General features: G+C 37.6%; 2 protein-coding genes and 1 pseudogene across 4 annotated transcripts; all 3 read right to left on the reverse strand.

Moving 5' to 3' along the window:
* Positions 1-4274: 4274 nt before the first annotated feature.
* On the reverse strand, positions 4275-7200 carry LOC118479297 (annotated as a pseudogene).
* Positions 4275-8420, reverse strand: LOC110920075 (putative disease resistance protein At3g15700). Of its 3 annotated transcripts, none has more exons than XR_004871736.1 (3): positions 8267-8420; positions 4927-7840; positions 4275-4828 (listed from the first exon to the last, which is right to left on the reverse strand). XR_004871736.1 is itself a non-coding variant. In XM_035979434.1 (2 exons), the coding sequence occupies exons 1-2, from the start codon at positions 8376-8378 to the stop codon at positions 7233-7235; spliced, it is 720 nt and encodes a 239-aa protein (XP_035835327.1). In that variant the 5' UTR covers positions 8379-8420; the 3' UTR covers positions 4275-7232. The 3 variants fall into 3 exon arrangements, 1 of the variants encoding a protein (XP_035835327.1); XR_004871737.1 differs by having other exon boundaries at positions 4277-4793; XM_035979434.1 differs by having other exon boundaries at positions 4275-7840.
* Positions 8421-9679: 1259 nt separating this feature from the next.
* Positions 9680-19071, reverse strand: LOC110920067. Its single transcript, XM_022164308.2, has 9 exons — positions 18771-19071; positions 13325-13412; positions 12945-13058; positions 11697-11779; positions 11509-11623; positions 11141-11232; positions 10788-10853; positions 10614-10707; positions 9680-10072 (listed from the first exon to the last, which is right to left on the reverse strand). The coding sequence occupies exons 1-9, from the start codon at positions 18998-19000 to the stop codon at positions 9962-9964; spliced, it is 993 nt and encodes a 330-aa protein (XP_022020000.1). The 5' UTR covers positions 19001-19071; the 3' UTR covers positions 9680-9961.
* Positions 19072-22016: the final 2945 nt, after the last annotated feature.

Below are 22016 nucleotides of genomic sequence, written 5' to 3' on the forward strand. Positions count from 1 at the left end.
TAGGGGTAACCCCCGCTACCCCTTGGTCGGAAAAAATTTGGAAAAATTAGTGTAAATTTTGGAAAAATTTGACGTTTTTTCGATTTCGTTACGACTTATTTATAACACGTTACCCCTTGGTCGGAATCCTAGATCCGCCACAGCCATATGGTGCCTTGTTTCATAAGGAGCCTACAATGTACAAGTTAACAACACGTAAAAGGGCCGATTCGAGTCATCATTTATTTATTATTTATTTTTGAGTAAAATGCCGTTTTACTCTTTATTTTTTCATCTTTAACGGGTCAAATAAGAAAAATTGTCGACTATTCTAATGCAGTGCCAAATAGGATGATCAACGTCTTGTTACAAATGGAAATCAGGCTTTATGGAAGATTCCATGAGGACATATGTAACAGATGTAGGTCTATTGCATGACATGGCATACCCAAAAGCTGACGTGGCAGGGTTGCACACTGTCAACCAAACGAGATTCGATGCAGCAAGCTTTTGTTTGCGGCTAATTGGACCATTGAACAGGCTACAGAAGCGGTCCTTAAAGTGTATCTTTTGTGGTTCCAATGATTGAGTGACCATTTACAAGGACACTGCTCGTTTTTCTCATCCTTTTTAGAGCTTCCGAACCAAGAACTTGATCATCCTATTTGGCATTGCATTAGCATGTGGGTTCCGTGCTGAGGGGACATGATTTGGGTAAATTAAATAAATTAAAAGAATGGCTAAATTACCCCTCTATTAAGTTAGTTTTGTTAGAGTGTTAGTCATTTTGGATGAATTTAGCAACTTTTTTGGAAAAATTTATACACTTGACAAGATATGAAGGTTGCGCGTTCGAGCCTCGTCCATGACCCTTTCTTTCCTCCCCAAATGTTCCCTTTTAGCCTTTTTAACGGAAATCTCAATCCTTATTCGCATATATGTAGTAAGCAATTACCAACCCTCTTTCTCTTTTGTTTTTTATTTTTATTTTTTGCGCACTTATCATACTCGTTTGGTATAGTAATACACGTTTCTTTTTTTAATGATAGCGCTTACTCCTTGCCTAGATTTGAACCTAGGATCTCTTTTTAAGAGCCATGATCCTTTACCAAATGGGCTACCCTCAGATTGGCCAACACCCGTTATTTTGTTAGGAAAAAACTACACGTTAGAATGTCCAAATAATTTTTCTTTTTACTTAAATAGCAACTTCTATTACCGAAGCAATTGAAAGATAAGGCTAAAATGTTAGACGATTGGTGGTAGATTGCTTTATCACCTAAAAAAGAAGAGTAAATTACAAAAATCGTCAATATGTTGACGTAGATTACAAATTGTGTCATTTGTCTTCAAAAAATACAAAAAACGTACTCAATGTTTGCAAACTCTTGCACGTCATGTCCTTTAGCCCTAACTCAGTTACTTTTTATGGTTAAATGTGTACCCCATTGGAGAGTATTTTGTTCATTTTACCCTAAATATTAAAAATAAATATTCGCTCTCTACAATCTAATCTACCTGACTCCAGTGGCGGACCCATGAATTTTTCCTGGGGGTGCGGAATATTTTCAAATATTTTAGGCCCCTAGCTGTATAAAAATATCGGTTTATAGCGGGTCGAGTCGGATCATGTAAGACAAAAGAACATCAAACTAAAATTTATAAATCATCAAAAAGAGGTCAAACGTCATTACAAATTACAAACGTATTTAAAATTGTGCCCTACATGTTTTTTTTTTTTTTTTGAAATATATCCAAAATATCATCTAAAGATACTAAACACGCCATAAGTTCATTACATTCTTACTCATTGTTCCTAACACATATAATTTGCTCCATAAGTTCATAAAACAACACTAAACACTTAAACAAAATAAACAATCATGTTCAACCATAGCTCATAACTTTCAATTATATTTTTAAACATTCAAGCCTAATATTAAATGTTGATTACTTGAAACTAATCATTTAAACAAACAAAGCTATAAATAAAACAACAAAATCATTTAACTACAAGTCTAGAATAACAAAAAAATCAAAAAAAAATATAAAAAGATTAAACCCTTACACATCTATATTTTCTCCTAATCGTCACATAAAACAAAATAAATAAATAAATAAACCATACTAGTTCTATATTGGAATTCTGACGTAATATGGGTCGGTCCAACCGGAATTTTGGTTTTTCCGGTAAAAAAAAGCCACGAGGTCATGAGCAGTGGCGTCAAGTCGCTGGGAGTTTTTTTGGGGGGCGGGATTTGGAAATGGAATATTACCACTACGCCACTTTTGCAATAACCCCCAATAATGCCCCCATGCTGACTGGACTGTCACGTGTCGCAAAACGCCCAAGAGTGGGGGCATTATTGCTCAAACCACTACACATGGTCTAACTGAACCGAATATAAATTCGGTTACGGTTTTGGTTAAAACCCGAATGGGCTAATGGGTTGAAATTTCCGAACAATACTAACATGGTTTATGCCTTTTTTTCCCTTTTATTTGTTTCTTTGCTGTAGATAGGGGTTATTGTACAAGAGTGATTTTCTGTTACTATTTTTTCTACTTATAGTTATACTTATAATATAATTAGTTTTATTGTTTTATATATTGTTGTTACTTATAAGTTTTATTCTTACTATATTGTTACTATTGTTATTATCATTATTGTTACAAATATTATTGTTGTTGTTGTTGTTGTTATGTGTATTTGTTTTATGGTTTATCTAAGATTAAAGTTTATATTCATGAAAAATATATAAAGAATAATCGATATCCTTTTGTCTAAATCATGACTTTATATTTTTTGGGTTTTTTTTTTCGGTTGTTATAGCGAGTTTCAGTTACAAAACAAATCAAACTGACACCGACCCGACCGAATACCCGTTGCGTAGCGCGAAATATCCAACTAGTTTTTAACAATTTTCAAAATAATTAAGTAAACGAATGGTCATGTGTGTTGGGAATTCCTAATCGTACTCATGGCTTCAATGCGTGGAGGCGGTTAGAGATAATGATCAGCTCAAGTTTAGGAATTAATTAGTGGATAATTTTCTAATATCCTATACGTGTTATGTTAGGAGTGTGTAAGATAATTATTATGTAATTAATTAATAGGAATCCTAGTTATAGTCTAACGTGATAGGTTAGCTAAATTAAAAGATACCGATATCGCCCTTCTTTCGAAATGGCTATGGAGGTACAGAACGGAGTCGAAGAGTCTCTAGAAAGCTATCATTCATGAGCTGCATAACACAAAACGATGTTGGAATGTCGTTCCAGTAAACAAATCGCTCCCTGGCGTTTGGAATAATTTGGTTATTTTATTAGATAAAGTGAACATATCCAGTGGCGGAGCCAGAAATTTTTTCTTATGGTGTCTTTTTTTTTTGTGGATACCTTGGTTTATAGTAACCCGGAGTCGAACTTTTGGATCGGTTCGGATCTAGTCGGGTCAAATCACATTAATAAAAGCAAATATCACAGTAAAAGTACAATGTCATTGAATAAAAACACATAATAAAATTACAAAGTCATTTGAAATATGTAAAAAATGCATTTAATAGTTGCTCTGTACGCGTTTTCATGTTTTGTAAACGATTCATTATGTTTTCAATGGCTAAAAAAACCTCTTTTTCATTATAACAAACAAGTGCACGTATCATTAAAATGATCATCAAACAACATCCTGTTAGGTTAAACAACTGAAACAAAACCAACTAGACATGGGGCTATAATGCTTACTGGATTAGAAAAAAAATACAAATTAAGCATAGACCTTTATTGATTTAAAGTATACTAATTAAATTCAAGTAACTGGGCTTAATTTTTGAAATATAAATTTGTTTATTATGTAATTCTTTTAGAAGACAACAAAACAATGGTGTCGTTTGTAAAAAGACAATGGTGTCGCTCGTAAAAAAACAATGGTGTCACTCGAATTTTTCCTATTATACGTTGTATTTGCTACACAAAATTCAATGGTGTCGGACGACACCGTTCAAAGTGTGGCTCCGCCACTGAACATATCCAGAATTCATTTTCTGAACCTTTTTAAGGGTGAGGGTATTAGATTTTGGTTGGATCCTTGGGTGTGTAATGAGCCCCTGAAATCTCGGTTCCCTAATATTTTCAAGCTGGAAAAAGCAAAAAAATGTTTGATTTCGGTTGAAAACGGGACTACAGTGTTAAGATGGGACTGGAGTAGATCTCCTGCAGTGGTTTTAGAATTGAATCAGTGGGATGGATGGGCTAGTGACCATGCTTTCGGGTGTGTCTTTGCGGGAAAAGCAATAAGAATCTCAAAAATACCCAATTCAATTGATAATCAGAAGGAATGTTACACTTACAGTTTAGACTTGATACAGTTTCTCAAGCTATAATATAGTTATGATTCTCTAAAGATAATTACAACAAAGATAACAATATAGATAAACAAAGACAAGTAAACCTTCATCGAATGAATTCCCACAATAGCGTATGCTTTTCTCTTTAACGCGGTAACTTCCTCATTGACAGTAATGACTACATCGCGCATGTCTCAGTAGCAACTTACTTGGGTTTCAGCAGCAACTTGTATCTTTAGCACTAAAATGTCTCTTAAGTCTTTGACTAATTTATTAGCACCAAGTTGCTCTAGATAGCAGTAGGTTGTCTTTCAGCTTCAAAATCATTGTTTTCGTCGGTAAAAAGAACTTAAATAAATGGGCATTACCTAACAAAACATGCATGGCAATCTAATATGCCCATGCAAGCGAAGGGAGCAGAAACGCGTGCAGCTTGGATCTCAAAACAAGAAGCCTACGCATGGATCTCTACAAGCGTTCTCATGCACCACCACAAGAAATAACTATAGTTATCATGTAGGAGTAAATCAAATGTGTGTGTATAATAAGCACGATAATCCATATATATAGTAGGTTCAGAAATATCAAAGTTTTGACTTACATAAGTCCTTTGCAGGAGCCTAACTGATCCAAAACTAAGATTCGCCTTCTCATCACAAATTCTACTAGGGAAATTTCATGTGCCTTGGTCAAAAAATGGTTGAAGAAGATTCTTGCAATTAGGTTCATCCCATTCCAACCCATCCCACCAACTTCTGTTTCCCTTAATGCGCTCAAGAGTTGATGGCAAGTGGCTAACGGAGAACGGAAGAGCCCTCAATTTCTCACAATCCCATATCTCAACTGTTTCAAGGGAATCACAAATCAGAACCCCTTTTGTGATGCATTTCATTTCTGGTAATGAGGATAACGACAAACGACGGAGCTTTGGAAGTGAAACAGTAGAAACGAGTCCGCTGTTGTCTTCTACCATCTCTTGGATCAAGCTGGAGTTCCACACTTCAATCTCTTCAAGGTTTTGAAAGTCTTCCAACATACCCGATGAAAACAAATACTTCATGCTATTGCAGCTATGGATTTTAAGACTCTTTAGCTTTGTGAAAATCTGACTTGATGCGATACCGTTACATATGGCCTTTAATATGGGCAGCTTTCGCAGGACTAGCAGCTCTAGACTTGGAAAACGGTTACCACAAGTTGTTATAAATTCCATACCACTGCAGTTTGAGAGGTAACACTGTCGTAGATTTTCCAAGTCGGTTGTGTCAGATGGTTTTGATAGAAATGTAATATCATGGCAACTGTGCAGGGCCAACTGCTGGATGTTGTTTGGAAGCTCGATTACCGCGTCTTGCCGAAAAAGGTCATAATCTTGAATTTCAATGCTACGCATTCCTTTCGAAATAGGTAGAAAAATGGATAGCTGACCTATACCAAGATGGTAACTTTGCAAATCTTGCCACTGCTTAGATCTCACATACTCTATGAAACTGGTTCGGTCCTCGAACGAAAGGCCAAGGCTGGTTAAACTTGAAATTTGATCAAATCCAACTCCGCTAACTGATGACCATCTCCATTTGCTTCTAAACATCGAAAAGTTCTCCAGACAAGAAAGCTTTTGGAGAACGTGATACGGGAACGTCTTCAGTTTCTCGGTGTATGATAAATCCAAACGCCTTAGATTTGTCAACTCGCCTATATCGCTTGGTAGCTTTTTCAAACGACTATGTGACAAGTCCAACACTCTCAGATCTTTAAGCATGGTTAATGAAGGAATCTCCTTCAACTCACTAAAGCTTAAAAGGAGTGCACGAAGGCTACATAAAGTTGAAACCGACTCTGGTAATGACTTGATGCCGGTTTTAGAGAGGTCAAGTACTTTAAGACGCGGCATCTGCATAAAGAACGAATCAGGAATGTTTTGAGAAAGTGGGTTCCTCTGAAGAAGCAAAGTAGACAGTTTCTGGCAGTTTGGATAATCAGGTACAATACTAATACCGTTATCCATCACAGAAACCCACTCAACATTTTCGATCCATTCTCTTGCCAATTGGTTTAATTTCAATGCAGATTTATTCATCAACCTCGGGCCCTCCCTAGCGATCCGGATAGCCATATCCCTAACTAAATCATGCATCTTGACGTAATCCGACCCAACGTCTTCGAGCAAGCATTTCAAGCACTGTGTACCCTTTGTTGATTTCTTTTTCTCGATCTCCGATTTCAGTTATCAATTCTTCTGCCATCCAGTACTCTATAAGTTCTGCAGCATCAATTTTATGGTCCTCGGGGTACAAAGCACAATACAGAAAGCAAGCTTTGATATGGTCATCTTTTAAGTGAAGATAGCTGAATTTAAGTCGGGCAAACACATCTTCTTCCATGCCAATAATGTCAGCCCTTGAGGTTTGTAATTCTTCGAGTGCATTCTTCCATAATCTTATATCTTTAACTTTCCTCATGGCCCGACCCACTGTGATAATTGCAAGTGGCAATCCACCACAGTTTTCACACACTGCCTTTGCAATGGGTTCTATTTCATCACTCTGAATTGGACCTGATTTGGTTGTGAATAGATCCCATGCTTCATTCTTGGTCAACAGATCGACTTTGACTTCCCTTTGAGTTTCCATTCCACGACAAACTTCCATAAGGCGAGTTACAAATACAAACTTGCAACCGTTGTCTATACTCGGATGTGGGATACCTACCTCTTCTAAGGAAAACTTGTGCCACATGTCGTCTAAGATGAGAACAAACTTTTTTCCTTGCAAATGCTCGAGCAGCCGCGTTGATCTCCATATCACATTTTCATCTTTTGAGAGCTCTAAATTTGTTGCATCTGCAATATCTAGCTGCAATTTCTCTACGTTAAAAGTTCTTGAAACATTCACCCAAATGACCCGATCAAAAATCTTGCAATCGATTAGCTGGTTGGTTATAAATATGCATCATTATAGACGTCTTGCCAACACCCCCCATTCCATGAACACCGATCATACTGGTATTCGTATCAGTCAACAGCTTCCAGATCGCCTTTGAAACTCTGTTAAAAGTTTTATCACCCACTAATCCACTTGTGGGTAGGATTCTCCCGGAATCTTGAGAAGAATCAATAAACAGCCCGTTCGGAAATACGCCTTTATCTTGAAGCAGGTTCATATCATTAATTCTCTTCACCATCATTTTACCTAATTTGTAACGGGAAAGGTAGTTAGGGAAACATCCTTTCGTATGTTTCTCGATTTCTGTCTCGATCTGCTTAACTTCAGCTACAAGCTTGTCAACGTTTTTGAGCCACAACTGTATCTCACTTCTTAAATTCTTTTGTTGGTTCACCATACCACGATTTATTTCAGCTTTTAAATCATTTTCTTTACTAGTTAGTTCTTCCATTTTAGAACTCAATGTCGTTACTCTCGTCTCCAATTTTCTTGAATAAAAGCAACATGCCTCAAGTGGAGTCCATAACAAGGATATAGCCGTTAGGCTACTTGAAACAATGTCCATACTCCCTAGAAAAAAGATTTAAGGAAACTTTAAAATTATGAATGAAAACAACTACAAAAGTACTAAGATATAGTTTTAAGCTTTCGGGTTTACGGTTTATTCCGTAAATTCTGTTTTAGTTGGTAGACTCTTTTGCTGATCATCAAAATTTTACCACTTTAAAAACACTGATCATTTGCAAACTTGAAGTCATCAAAATTAGACAGTTTTTAAGTGTGTGTAACTAAACAACTCTTAAATCAGTTAGGTTATTATATCCTCAACCAAATGACTAACTGTCTGAAGTAGATTTAATTAGCGCATGTAAACAAAATCAAATTAACAGTCACCTGCCTGCTTAATTCATGAGATATATATATGCCAATGAGAAATCAATCGCAGAGATTTTTGAAATGAAATCACAAAACATAAAGATGAGATGAGATGGTTACCTTGGATTCGAAGAAGTTGTTTCAAAATCGCTGATGGAGTAACAAATTCATGATGGAACTGCCGCTGGTGACAGCACCGGTCAAAGCAAACAATCAATTGTTTATCATTCATCCTCGACCAATAATGTGTTATCTAGGGTGCTCTACTTTACATCACTCACCACACCTAAGTATCTTCTGTCACACGTCATTAAATTTGGTTTCATCACTATCGATGAATTTTAGTAGATGCCCATTACTTATCACACCCAATAATTTTTCTCACATTCTGCAACTTTTCACGCGTCATGGCCATCACGAGTAGGGGTGTTCATTGGGTTTTTTCTTCGGGTTTTGGGTTTTTCAGGTCGGGTTGTTCGAGTTTTTCTCTGGGAAATTTTGACCCGATAACCAACCCATTTTAAAGTTCGGGTTATTCAGGTTTGGGTTATTCGGGTTCGGGTTAGCTCGGGTCGGGTTATTCGGTTTTTGGATTTAGATGTAAAATGAAAATAAATGTTTTTTTTTACAAAATAGCATCAAAATTCATATTGCTCTTTAAAAATATCATCAAAGTTTAAAGATTAGTTGACAATATGATATTATAATATTTAAAAGTCCCAAAACTTAGTGTTTTATCTATTAAAGACTCAAAATCTAAACATTTTTATAAGAAAAAAACAATAAATGTTCGAGTTTTTTTATATTTCGGGTCCGGTTGTTCGGATTTTTTGTCAGGAAAAAGTGACCCGATAACCGAACCATTCAAAGTTCGGGTTGGTCGGGTTCGGGTTATTCAGTTATTCGCTAATTCGGGTTCAGGTGACTTTGAATTAGGGTCGGGTTTCGGGTAAAGTTGAACAGCCATTCACGAGTGATGAGTTTAACATCATAAAATACAATTATACATTATAATATTATTAATTATTATGCTCTTTCTTTCCTATATTTACACGATTTTAACTTTTCCGTCTTAGTCACACTAGTCCCTGAAGTTATATTTTTCAATTACTAGCACGGTACTTAGATCATAGGGTATAGTGAGGTTAGTCCCCAAAGAGACCACCCGCCACGTAGGCGTCACCTCACCATAGGTGGAGGACCATCCCCTTGGGGACTACCCAAATGTGTGGAGGGGAAGCCATGACTACCCAAGAGTTGTACCTTGTGCTCATTCACTAGTACCATGCAAGGAGAGAGAGGGAGAACAAGGAAGAGGGGCCCACCAAAATTAAAGCAGCCAATCACCAAGCTTCGTCCCCAACGCCGGCAAACAGCCGTGTGCAACGCGACGACCCGAAGGGGCGGTGTGCGGCGCCGGCGACCATCCGGGACAGGTAGGGGACGACCCCCATACCCTTTGGTCATAGGCCCCTCTCATCCCCAAGAACCTTGATCTTGCACAGTTACTATTGTTAATCAAAGCCTATATCCTTAATCTAAATTGCTTCCATTCAACTCAAAAGTCAAAACACAATTCAGACACTACAATCTGTCTAGTCTCAACTTAAAAGAAGCAAACCACTATCAAATAATAACAAAGATATAATTACAATTTTGAGACAAGATGTTACACATAATATGTCAACCAAACATGTTTTTCAAAAATACAGTCAACCATTAAGTGTAGTTTCTTGCCAAAACCAGAAGGCAGGAATCTTTTTGACCATATCGTGAAGCAGTTACAGAATCACAGTCGCGATCTATTTGATTATTTCACTTGGAGATCACTTTCATAAATTTGTTGAGTGATTTAAATACTCCTACTGCTTGACTAAACAATGATGGGCCCTGCTCCGACTCGTTCTCTCCTTCTCCAAATATTAACTGCAAACAACCAAAACTCGTTCGATGATCATAAGCACAAAAATAGGCTCTGCTAACATTCTCCACATATTCAAGCATATATATTAGTTCCTTGGCATATACATTGGCATAATATCATATTTACCCAACATAATCCTTTATACTCATTTTCAAATTAATGACATTTTATACCCTTTCTGTAAAACTTGCAATAGAATATCAGAGATTGGAGCGTAAGGAAAAAGAGAAGGGTATTATGGTCACATTACAAATTTATATAATGAAATGGGTATATATAAAATTTTAAGGGTTCTTTTTTTCTTAAAGGGTATTCTGGAAGCAGCCTCTCTATCCCCGAGATAGAGGTAAGGTTTGCCTACATCGCAACCTCACAGACTGTACCAATAGCTTTGCTACTTGTGGGATTTACTGGGTATGGTTGTTTATTAATGAGTATATTTCATATTAATTATCTGGTCAGCCAAATATGATATTATGCAAGCTTCGCCTATTTAACCTTTGCCCATAAAAAAGAAAAGTCAAACGGCCCCTAATTTCTAACCTCAATGTCTTCTGAGTCAGGACGGCTTATCATTTCCTTAGCTAGTATGTAGCGGTTTGGTCTATTCTTGTCATCAAAGAAAACTTTCCATAATCTGTTCATTTGTTGGGAAAAAGAGTGTGTTAGACAAGTGATGGATGGCTGTCAAATAAATGACTGATATCTGTACGTTACCCGGGATAGCATCTAAATACAGCACCCGTAGGTAGAGGTTTCATCGAGTAAACCGTAGTGAAAGATCTGCAGGATGCACGTAAAATAAGATGTTATTGTGTGGTGAATAAAGAATCTTAAGCATTGAGGTGTTTATTTTGACCCGAATGACGGGGTCGAAAACGTATATACCCAAAAATTTCTATACGAAAACTACATATATAACACTATTGAGCGAAAAGTCTATGCTTCGCCCCTGTTCATTAATTCAAGGTAAAGGAACAAAAACGTGTTACAGCCTCTTTAAAACCATTAACTGACATGTCCATTTTCCCACCTCCGATCATGGATGATGATAGAGATCAGAAAGTTACCTCAAGAAATATCTTCTCAACTTTCTAACGTTGAATCCAACTCCAACGTCCTCGCTAATAAGACGTGGATTCCACATGATGAGAGGTCGTGGCTAGAATAACATGAATATGATATAATTAAATTATTTATAGATGTATGAAAGTTATAACCTATGGAGCAAAAACATTGAATATACAAGAGATCAAAGAGGCTTAGAGGTGACAAGATAGGTAATGAGGGAAGTCCAGTTGACCCACAGCCTCTTTATTCTTCATTTTTTTATTTTATTTTATAATAAATAACTAACGCGTTAAATATGCTTACATAGCAAATGAAATACAAATAATGCTAAAGTGGAAACGGACAAAAGGTGAGGGTTAAGCATTACCGGTTCACCTGAAAGATCAGATGCGATTCGCTCCACGTATTCCAACATTTGATAATCTGGAAGTATCATTACAACAATCTCGTCTTCTTTTTCAACAGGCTTTCGATCACTTAAGCTGGATAGAGAGTTCAAAATCAAGATCATATATATATACGTTGCATTAACCAAACTGAATTGTGAAAAATTACCTTGCGAAAGTGAAAGCAGCATCATCCCACCTGTACTTGAGAAGTGCAGCAGCGCCAGCATCAGGAAATATTGCTTTAACTCTCTAACAATGAACATACATATGAAAAAGTAAGGATGTGTTTGCAAAGCATGTGTTGTCACTTGAATAATCATGGGTATTTGCATGAGTTTGGAAACTGATCATGTGATATATTCAATAATCAGAAGTAGATAATAACTGTAATAAAACAAGGTTAGTTAAGGCCAGTGTTGTAAATATCGTGACTAGTCGGCCAGTAACTGAGTAATTTTTTGTTAATCATCATCATACTCAGTAAATCCCATCAATAGCAAAGCTAAGGTAGGGTCTGAGGAGGGTAAGATGTAGACAGCCTTACCTCTACCCCGTAGGAATAGAGAGGCTACTTCCAATGAGACCCCCGGCTCGATAGTAGTTTTGCATTAAGCCTTGGACACAAGGCACATAACACTCAACAATCGGGACAAAGGCCGATTAGTGCATGTACCCTTTTGTCTTTCGGCTATCAACGCCACCACGTGATGCATGATTAACCATCCCCCTCTTTTAACGTTATTTTCACGAAATTAGTAAATCAACGTTAAAGTTAGTGCACTTTCACTTTTGCCCCCCGAGCGTCCACACATATTTACATTTTTGTTAATCAGTCCATTAATCGCTAGTCGGCCGACCAAAAATCGGTGATTCCGGCCAGATTCCAGCAAAAAATCTGTATATTCTGGCCAGTTTCCAACAAAACCATGTGAATTCCAACAATAATCTGGTATACTTAAAAAAATGAGTTGAGTAAGAGTTAAAACCTAGCTACTTAAAAGTTTACCTATAAGAATGTGTAAATGTATACATAAAACTGAAAATTACATATAGAAAACCCGGTCCGATTAATCCCGAGTAGTCGCTAGTCCACGCCTCACCGGCCGACTAGCGAGTTCTCCAACCTTGGTTAGCGCATCATTCTAAATCCGATCATCTTAACACTTAAATCATCAGTAGTTTATCATATCATGTTTCATAACACTCAAAGTTGAAATAACTACCATAAATACACATCCAAACACCCCCTATGTTATATCAGATCAAATAGTGCATCTCTGCCAAACAACTTCTAAAGAGATCAGACAGGTTTTTGCTGCGCTACACGCCTAGGCATGTCCCTTTGACTACATGGGACCCACAGTTCCACAAAATAAAACCGTTATCATATTAGAGAAAAAGCAATACTACTAACCTCACATCCTGTTTCTTCAATGAGTGTATCCACAAAAATTCTTGATAATTCCCACAGTTCACCCTGTGCACCTTCATCATCAAGAAATTGCAACTGTGGGATTAAGAGCTCAACCTATACAAGACCAAAAAAAACGCCTTTTTTTTTAGATCTGAAGTCAATCAACAAAAATCCCAACACTCAAATGCTCAAAAAAGCAGAATTCAAGTTGCAGAAAATTTGATTGGAGGATAAATACAGAGAGAGTCCAATGAATTTAATAAGAAAGTTGAAAAATTGTTTGTTAGTATATAGTGAGCTGATATGAAAGGAAGGGTATAGATAGATAGATAGATAAATTGAAGTGATTATTATTGAAGAGTTTGTAATGTAATACATACAATAGCTCTCATCCCCCCTGAAGACACAAATGCAGCACTTGCTTCACCAGACTGCCGAACTGCGCCTTCCAGATCCGAAGGCAAGCAACTGAAAAACATAATAATAAATCCTATTCATTAGCACAAGATAAACCGTGTATTGTTATTGATATTATTTGTGATACAAAGAAGACCTATAAATAGGAGCATGGCCTAGCTATTACAAGGAAAGTAAATCATGTACAATCAATGAAATAAATCAATGGTAAATAATATATGATCATGTAAATCTCTGCCTTTAATTCTGTCTAATATTCCCCCGCAAGTTAAGGGCGGGGAGCGACCTGCAACTTGGATCGTAGAAAGATGAATCTTTGTGAGGATAGCGGCTTGGTAAAGACATCAGCAATCTGGTCATTGGTGGAGATAAACTTTACATTGAGCTGTCCTTGAGTTACCTGTTCACGAACAAAATGATAGTCGACTTCAACATGCTTTGTACGAGCATGAAACACAGGATTAGCTGAGAGGTAGGTGGCTCCAAGATTATCACACCACAGTGTGGGTGAGATTTTTGAGGAAGTCCCGAGCTCATGTAAAAGTGCCTTCAGCCAGAGTAGTTCTGCAACAGTATCAGCAAGAGCTTTATATTCTGATTCGGTTGAAGACCTGGACACAGTTCTTTGTTTGCGAGCGGTCCAGGAAATGAGATTCGAGCCCAGATAAACTGCAAATCCCCCCGTCGACCGACGATCGACAGGACATCCAGCCCAGTCAGAGTCAGAAAAAGCGTTGATGACAGTATCCTGCCAGTGTGCATCGGTGAAGGCATGGAGTAAAGAGCTTGAGTTGTGACGAATAAGAAGACCGAGATCAGACGTGCCTTTCAGGTAACGAAGAATTCGTTTGACAGCAGACCAGTGATTCTCGGTGGGCGCATGCATGAACTGACACACTTTGTTTACCGCAAAGGCAATGTCAGGTCGGGAGAGAGTAGAGTATTGTAAGGCGCCCACGATTTGACGATACTTTGTTGGATCTGATAAAAGGGGACTGTCATCAAGTGTTAATACCTGAGAGGTGCTCATAGGAGAATTCACTGGTTTGCAGTCTGAAAGGCCAGCACGTTGTAGAATATCCAAGATGTACTTTCGTTGCGACAACAAAACATTTTTCTGATGGTGGAGAACTTCAATTCCCAAGAAGTAGTGAAGTTGGCCCAAGTCTTTTATAGCAAAAGAGGCATTTAATTGCTTAATGATACCTGAGATAGCCGAGTTGTTGTTGCCAGTGATGATAATATCATCGACATAAACCAGAATGTAAACCAAGGTTGCACCGTGTTTGAGAATAAAGAGGGAGGGATCCGTTTTGGACCCTCGAAAACCCAGCTGCTGTAGAACAGTGGAAAGCCGATGGAACCAGGCTCTGGGCGCTTGTTTGAGCCCATATAGAGATCGATGGAGTAAGCATACATGGTTAGGTTTGCTGGGGTCTGCAAAACCTGGAGGCTGTTTCATGTATATAGTCTCAGAAATATCACCATGAAGAAAGGCATTTTCCACATCGAGTTGGCGAAGAGGCCATTGTTGAGTAACAGCAAGAGATAAAATTACTCTGATTGTTGTCGGCTTGATGACAGGACTGAATGTTTCATGATAATCAACACCAGGTTTTTGATGAAAACCCTTTGCCACGAGTCTGGCTTTGTAGCGAGTGAGCTTCCCCTGGGCATCCGACTTTAACCTGTAAACCCACTTGCAATCAATTAAGTTAGAGTGATTATCATAAGGGACCAAGGACCAAGTTCCGTTCTTGAGAAGCGCTTGATACTCCTGGTTCATGGCATGACGCCACTCAGGAGATGTGTTGGCAGCGGTAAAGGTAGTGGGAACGGTAGGGTTGGAAGAAGTGGTGGCAGAATAGGCAGATGGAGTGTAGAACTGTGTTTGTTTTGGGTTTTGTCGTAGATTAGATGGTCTAGGACGAGGAGGTGGGGTTGGAAAGTTCGAGGATGGGCCGGTTTGAGGTTGAGTTGAGGCTGGTGGAGCCGAGTCAGCTTGAGCCGAGGCTGGTTCAGCTTGAGCCGAGGCTGATTGAGCTGAGGCTGGTTCGGACGAGGGTGGGTTGGAGTTTGAATGGTTTTGAGTGGTGGAGGGTGGTGATTGTGGGGCCGATTGTTCATCAGTGAAGCAAGGAGGTGGGTCTGGAAATATGGAGACGGGGGTGGGTATAGTTAGAGTAGGTGAAGGTTGGGGAGGGTTATAGGGAAAGACGTGTTCATTGAAACGAACGTACCGGGCAATGTAAATGCGCTCGGTGGCAAGATCGAAGCACCGATAACCGTGGTGAGATGGACTATAACCAAGAAAGACACATGGTGTAGAGCGGAAGTCCATTTTGTGATGGTTATAGGAGCGCAAGTAGGGAAAGCATTGACAACCAAAGACACGCAGGAAGGTGTAATCTGGTTTGCGGTTGTGGAGTTGTTGGTAAGGAGATTTATTGGAGGAAGTGCGGGAAGGAAGACGGTTTATGAGATAGACGGCTGTTTCAAAGGCGTAGTGCCAGAATCTTTGTGGGGGATTGGCTTGGGCTAGGAGGGTGAGACCTGTTTCAACAACGTGGCGATTTCGACGCTCAACGGTTCCGTTTTGGGCACTGGTATATGGACAAGAGCGTCGATGAATGATGCCAAGGGAGGTAAAAAGGGTGATAAGTTTCGGAATTCTCCTCCCCAATCAGTTTGAACACTTTTAAGTTTGGTATTAAATTGTCTTTCGACCATGGTTAAGAAGTTTTTAAAAGTGGTATAGACATCAGATTTTTTTGTCAAGGGAAAGTACCACATAAAACGTGAATGATGATCAACGCATAATAGAAAAAATTGATAACCATCATTGGACAATGTGGGCGAGGGCCCCCAAACATCACAATATACCAAATCCAAAACATTATGGCTGCGAAAATTAGAAAGAGGTAAACAAAGTTTAGAAGATTTTCCTAATTGGCATGCAGTACATAAAGAAGAACAACGTTTGGTAGTAACGGGTAAAGAAAAACTGGAAATAACAGTATCAAAAACACGTTGATGAGGATGACCGAGGCGTTGATGCCAAACAGTAGAGGGAGCTTTGATGGATGTGAATGCAAGCTTTGGAATGGACTTGAACCTGGGGAGGCGAAGAGTATAAAGACCGTTCTCACTTGGACCCGTTAGGAGGGTAGTGTGTGTAGACTCGTCCTTCACAACAAAAAAGGAAGAGTGAAATTCAAAGAAGACGTTATTTTCAAGACAAAATTGTTGGACAGATAAAAGGTTTTGTTTTAGGTTTGGTACATGTAGAATATTAGATAGATTAAAGGTTTTGTTGGGTGAGTAGAATTTTGAAGAGCCAATATGGAAAATAGGAAGAGGATTACCGTCGCCAACATGGAGTGAGTCAATACCGTGATAACATTCGGAGTGGTCAAGGCTTGACAAGTCAGGAGTTGCGGTCTGGTTGCAGCCGGTGTCAGGTTTCCACATATCATATTGTGATCCAACATCTGAAAAATTAGCAAAGTTCGCCTGAGTAGGCTGCCTAGATGAGGAAGAAGCTGGCTGATTAGGACATTGGGATGGAATATGACCTATCCCACACCTGTTGCAGTGACCGTACACCATTTGTTGTGTGGATGCCCATGAAAACTTGTTAGAAGGGCCAGTATCACGGCTGTCACGGTTCCTGTTGGAAGCACCACGTGAGTTACCTCGAAAATTACCACGACGTTGGCCCCGGTTGCTGTTGGAGCCAGAAAAGGAGCGAGTAGTATAATTGGCTTGTGGTTGCGGGGTAGAGGATGAAAGAGGGTTGAGTTGATACCCCAGTTGATTGGCTAGAAGTTGAAGGTTAGAAAGTTGAGATTGGACAGCATTGAGGTTGGGTTGATTGATTTCGGTTGAGGCTGCAAAAGCCTGTGGTGGGGCAGCAGTGTTTGATGGGCTGCGATGAACACTAAGCATGTAGTCGTGATCGTGAAGAAGACCATGAAGTTCGTTAAAAGCTACAGGTGGTTGCCGGGTCAAAAGATTAGATTTGAGGCCGTGGTATTCCTCCCTGAGGCCCGATATAACGAGCATAACAAGGTCTTTGTCCTTCATAGGTTCACCAATGTTTGCAAGGGCAGAGGCGTATTCCTGTGCTCGAGTGAGGTATTCGGTTGGTTTTTCATCTCCCTTCATCATTATTCTAAGAAGTTGGGTTTTTAAAGTGTACTCACGTGAAGAGGTGTTTGGAGCATAAGCACGTTCCAGAGAGAGCCAGACTTCTCTGGAGGTTTGACCTTGAACATGCTGGAAGGCGGCTTCAGAAATGGTGGAGGTGAGGATCATGCAGATGTGGGCATCATTCGTTATCCAGTGGGGATAACTAGGGTTGTCAGATGTGGTGGAGCCTGATGTAACAGTTTTGGCTGGGCAGGGTATGGTTCCATCTATGTAACCGTATAGGTTGTTGCAGATGAAGAAGGGTTCGATCATGGCTTTCCAATGACCATAGTTTGTGGGTGTTAGGCTGAATGCGAATTTATGGGAGTTCAAGGTTGTTTTCTCTGTTGCAGTTAGGGCGGTGATGGCTGCCATGGGTGGAGTAAGGGCTGAAGAGAAGGCCGAAGGTTGGTCGGCTGCCGAATGTTGGTCGGCTGTTTAGATTAGGGTTTACTTGGCTCTGATACCAAGATAAACCGTGTATTGTTATTGATATTATTTGTGATACAAAGAAGACCTATAAATAGGAGCATGGCCTAGCTATTACAAGGAAAGTAAATCATGTACAATCAATGAAATAAATCAATGGTAAATAATATATGATCATGTAAATCTCTGCCTTTAATTCTGTCTAATAGCACACAAGGACTCAATTCGTATCAAGATTCTACCCACCAAAAAAAAAATTATCTTGCCGATGGCGAAGCTTGAGATTTCCGACCGAGGGTCGAAAATGTATATACCCAAAAAATTCTATAAAACCGGGGGGTCAAAAACGTGTATACCCAAAAATTTCTATACGAAAACTACATACTCTCTCCACTACACTACTGAGCGAAAAGTTCGGGGGGTCGGTCGCCCCCTCCCGCCCTCACTATGCTTGCAGGTCTGATCTAAGGAAGGAGAATGGCATGTGAATTGCGAAGAACATGGACCAAATAAATACTATGTATGGCAAGTGTCACATCCATTATTCAAGATGTTATACTATGTGCTTGCTTATGAAATTCTTATGATTATGAGATCACACAACAACAAACTAACTAACTAACTAAAGAAAGGTTTGTCCCCTCTTCTGTGTTCATTTCTTTTTGAGACCTAACACTAGAGGCTATTTCCCTCCCACCCACCCACAAAAGATATAGTTGGAGGTAAAACATACATACATACATACCAATGATGTTATGAATTATAAAGTTATAGTTGTAGATGACTGACCTGTCATCTTCTTCATCTTGAGGATTTTGTTCAAGTGTTGGTTGCATATCTTGGAAAGTGTCCGTTCCTTCAAACTTATCAAACTTGGCATAGGTTCTGGAACTAAATGGAGCTCTGGGGAGTGAAATTCCATTGGATGAAGGGAAGCAGGTGGAGGAGTATGAGGGTAATTTCGAAGAAGAAGACGAAGACGATGAACAGCAGACGTTTAAGAAGGATGAGGAAGCCATAAGCAACCAACTGATTAGGGAGGGGGGATAAGAGGGAGTGAGTGGCCACGTCCTCTCCTTTTTAGTTTTTACCACAATTTCCAAAATATTAAACAAAGTTGGTCGTGTCGTGCTACTGACTACCACTACGAGTTAACTTCGTTGTTTTGTGTACACTATGCTAGAAAACTTCACTAGTTACTTATATAATAAAATATATATTTAAATGATAAAAAAAAAATTTGAACGGCAAATTTGGATCACCACTGAGCAAAACCATCCGATCATATTTATTTCTACTAAGCATAATGCCTATACACCAATTGTGAGAATTAAACCCTAGACCTATTAGTATCAAAGCCTTATCTCACCCCAAAAATGACACTAAACTATAAAGCCATAAGCATTTTTAATTATTGAAAAAAAGAAACCTCCTTTATATCTTTAAAACAAAATTATATATTTATAAAAGAAACCAATAAATTGACACATGTCATTCATTGAAGCCATCAATTAAAAGATAATTATAAAATTAAACTTAATATAAATTTAAACAATTCGTATAGGAGATAATCTAATATTTTAAAATATTTATCAGATTTAATAATAATAATAATAATAATAATAATAATAATTTCTCTAAAGGAGTGGGTAATATTATAAAATAATTTAGTAAAATTAAAGATGTTATTTTGGAGATTAAAACGGGACTATAGACCGAAAAAAGATGGATAAGTTGTTAGGGAAATATCATTAAGAATATAGAGATTAGAAATAACTTAGGTAAAATTAATTAATATTAACGAGTCAAAAAAATCCTAGGAGGCAAATCATGTGAAAAAAAATTACGTACACCAAGAAAGTAGTCACCAGATATAATTTTTTACTAAATTCATTCAACCCGTGTAATAAACAAGATTTTTTAAAGATATAACATTTTTATTTTTTACCATACAAAATTACATTTATGCAACACGGGGTTTTAAAAATATAACTTTTTTTATTATGTAGTATATAAAATTAGATTTATTTAATCCATATAATACATAGAGTTTATAAAGATATAACTTTTTATTGTTCGATACATAAAATTACATGTGCTCAACCCGTATAACACATGAGATTCTTAAAAATGCAACTTTTTTCATTATTTAATATATAAAATTAAATTTACTTAACCCGTACAATACATGTGGTTTCTAAAAATACAACACTTTTTTATTATTTAATATATAAAAGTACATTTATTCAACCCATATAATAAACGAGTTTTTTAAATATATATTGTTTTATTATTTAATAAATAAAATTGTATTTATTCAACCTGTGTAATAAACAAGATTTTTTAAGTTATATATATTTTTATATTATTTGATATATAAAAACACATTTATTGAACCCGTGTAATACACGGGGTTCTAACCTAATTTTTAATTATTTAAATGATAATAGTTATTATAAATAGAATTACAGTTAAAATAATATTAAATGTATATACATAAATTAATAAAATACTTAATAAACAAATGTTAAGGATGTGAGAGCGAATAGGACCTAATATTTTACGGGCCCCATGAAAAAAAATCTTCATTATATTTATATATAAAATAGAGTAAACTGTTAAAATGGTTTTTGAGGTTTGTTCATTTTTGCAACTTTAGTCTAAAATTCAAATTATTTGGACTAAAATGACAGAAAACAAAACTATTTGGACTAAAATGGCAAGAAAAAAACTATTTGTACTATAGTGCCAATTTTGGTCAAACCTCAGGGACTAAAATGGCAATTTACTCTTCAAACTTTTTGTATCAGAGTCCCTATGATTTCAATTTTATTGTCATTTTTCATTTAAAATCAAAATTTGATCAGATTTTTCATTTAATATCTTGTTTTTTGTCTTTTTTCTTTCTTTTAATGAAGGGCAAAATGGTCTTTTAACTTTGTCATAGTTTACTCTATAAAATATATATAGTCCTAAATGAAACAATAATGTTGTTGTAGTCCTGATGGTTGCACACCCGTTTGTTAATATCCGAGTATCCGCTTCGAACATAGCACCAGCTTCTTTTCTCTGATTTTTTTTTCCATTTGTTAAAGCTTGGGGCTCTAATGCCCAAACATAAAGAAGAAAAATGTGTTAAAAATGTTGAGTTTGTAGCCTAATGTTTAGTAAATCGAAGTGGTTAACTGAATTAGTAAAGACATATACTCTTAGCCTCATATATTTATTTGTAAGTTTTTTTTCACGTCATTTTCAAGCCCCTCCTATTTTGTGTTTCTTTTTACCACGTTCCGCTTGCTGACGTGGTTGGCGCTTAATGCCCCTTTTCATGCCCTTCCACTCCATATAGTCTTATGCAACTCCTTTTATCTATAAAGTTTCTTTATCGAAATCAAATTTTTATATTTTGTGTGTTATGAACTTAAGTCTACAAAAAAATGTTCAATCAACCCTAGTGGTGCACAAATCGGGTTTTCCGAATACCCGGTTTCGGGTATGGAACCGGATTCGGGTACGATCGGGTTCTACAAAATCGGGTATTGACAATACCCGGGTCGGGTCCGGGTCCGGGTTTTATATAAAAAATGCATACCCTATATACCCGGGTTCGGGTAGGGTTTTCTAATACCCGGGTATTATAATACCCTATTTTCGGGTTGGGGTAGGGTCGGGTATGGATCGGGTTTGGTTCGGGTATGCCTCGGGTATTCATTTTTTTTGGATAAATCATAGAAATATAAAATGCAAAACCTTTTTATTTCATAGAACATAGAAATACATGACACCTAAAAAATCATTGAACCGGATCGAATAAGATGATGAACATAGATACCTTCGAATAACTTGATCGTCTTCGTTTATTGTTCGTCATCAAAGGCCCCTTTTATAGGGTATAGAGATACAATGTAAACCAAACAAATGACCATAATACACTTTCTAACGGCTATATAGCCGTTACCAAGGTACAAAACTCGAAAAAACACAAAAAAAAAACGAAAAAACCTGAACAGGGTATTGGGAAACCCGGACCGGGTA

The sequence above is a fragment of the Helianthus annuus genome, chromosome 11 (genome assembly GCF_002127325.2).
Source record: "Helianthus annuus cultivar XRQ/B chromosome 11, HanXRQr2.0-SUNRISE, whole genome shotgun sequence".
Classification (NCBI taxonomy): domain Eukaryota; kingdom Viridiplantae; phylum Streptophyta; class Magnoliopsida; order Asterales; family Asteraceae; genus Helianthus; species Helianthus annuus.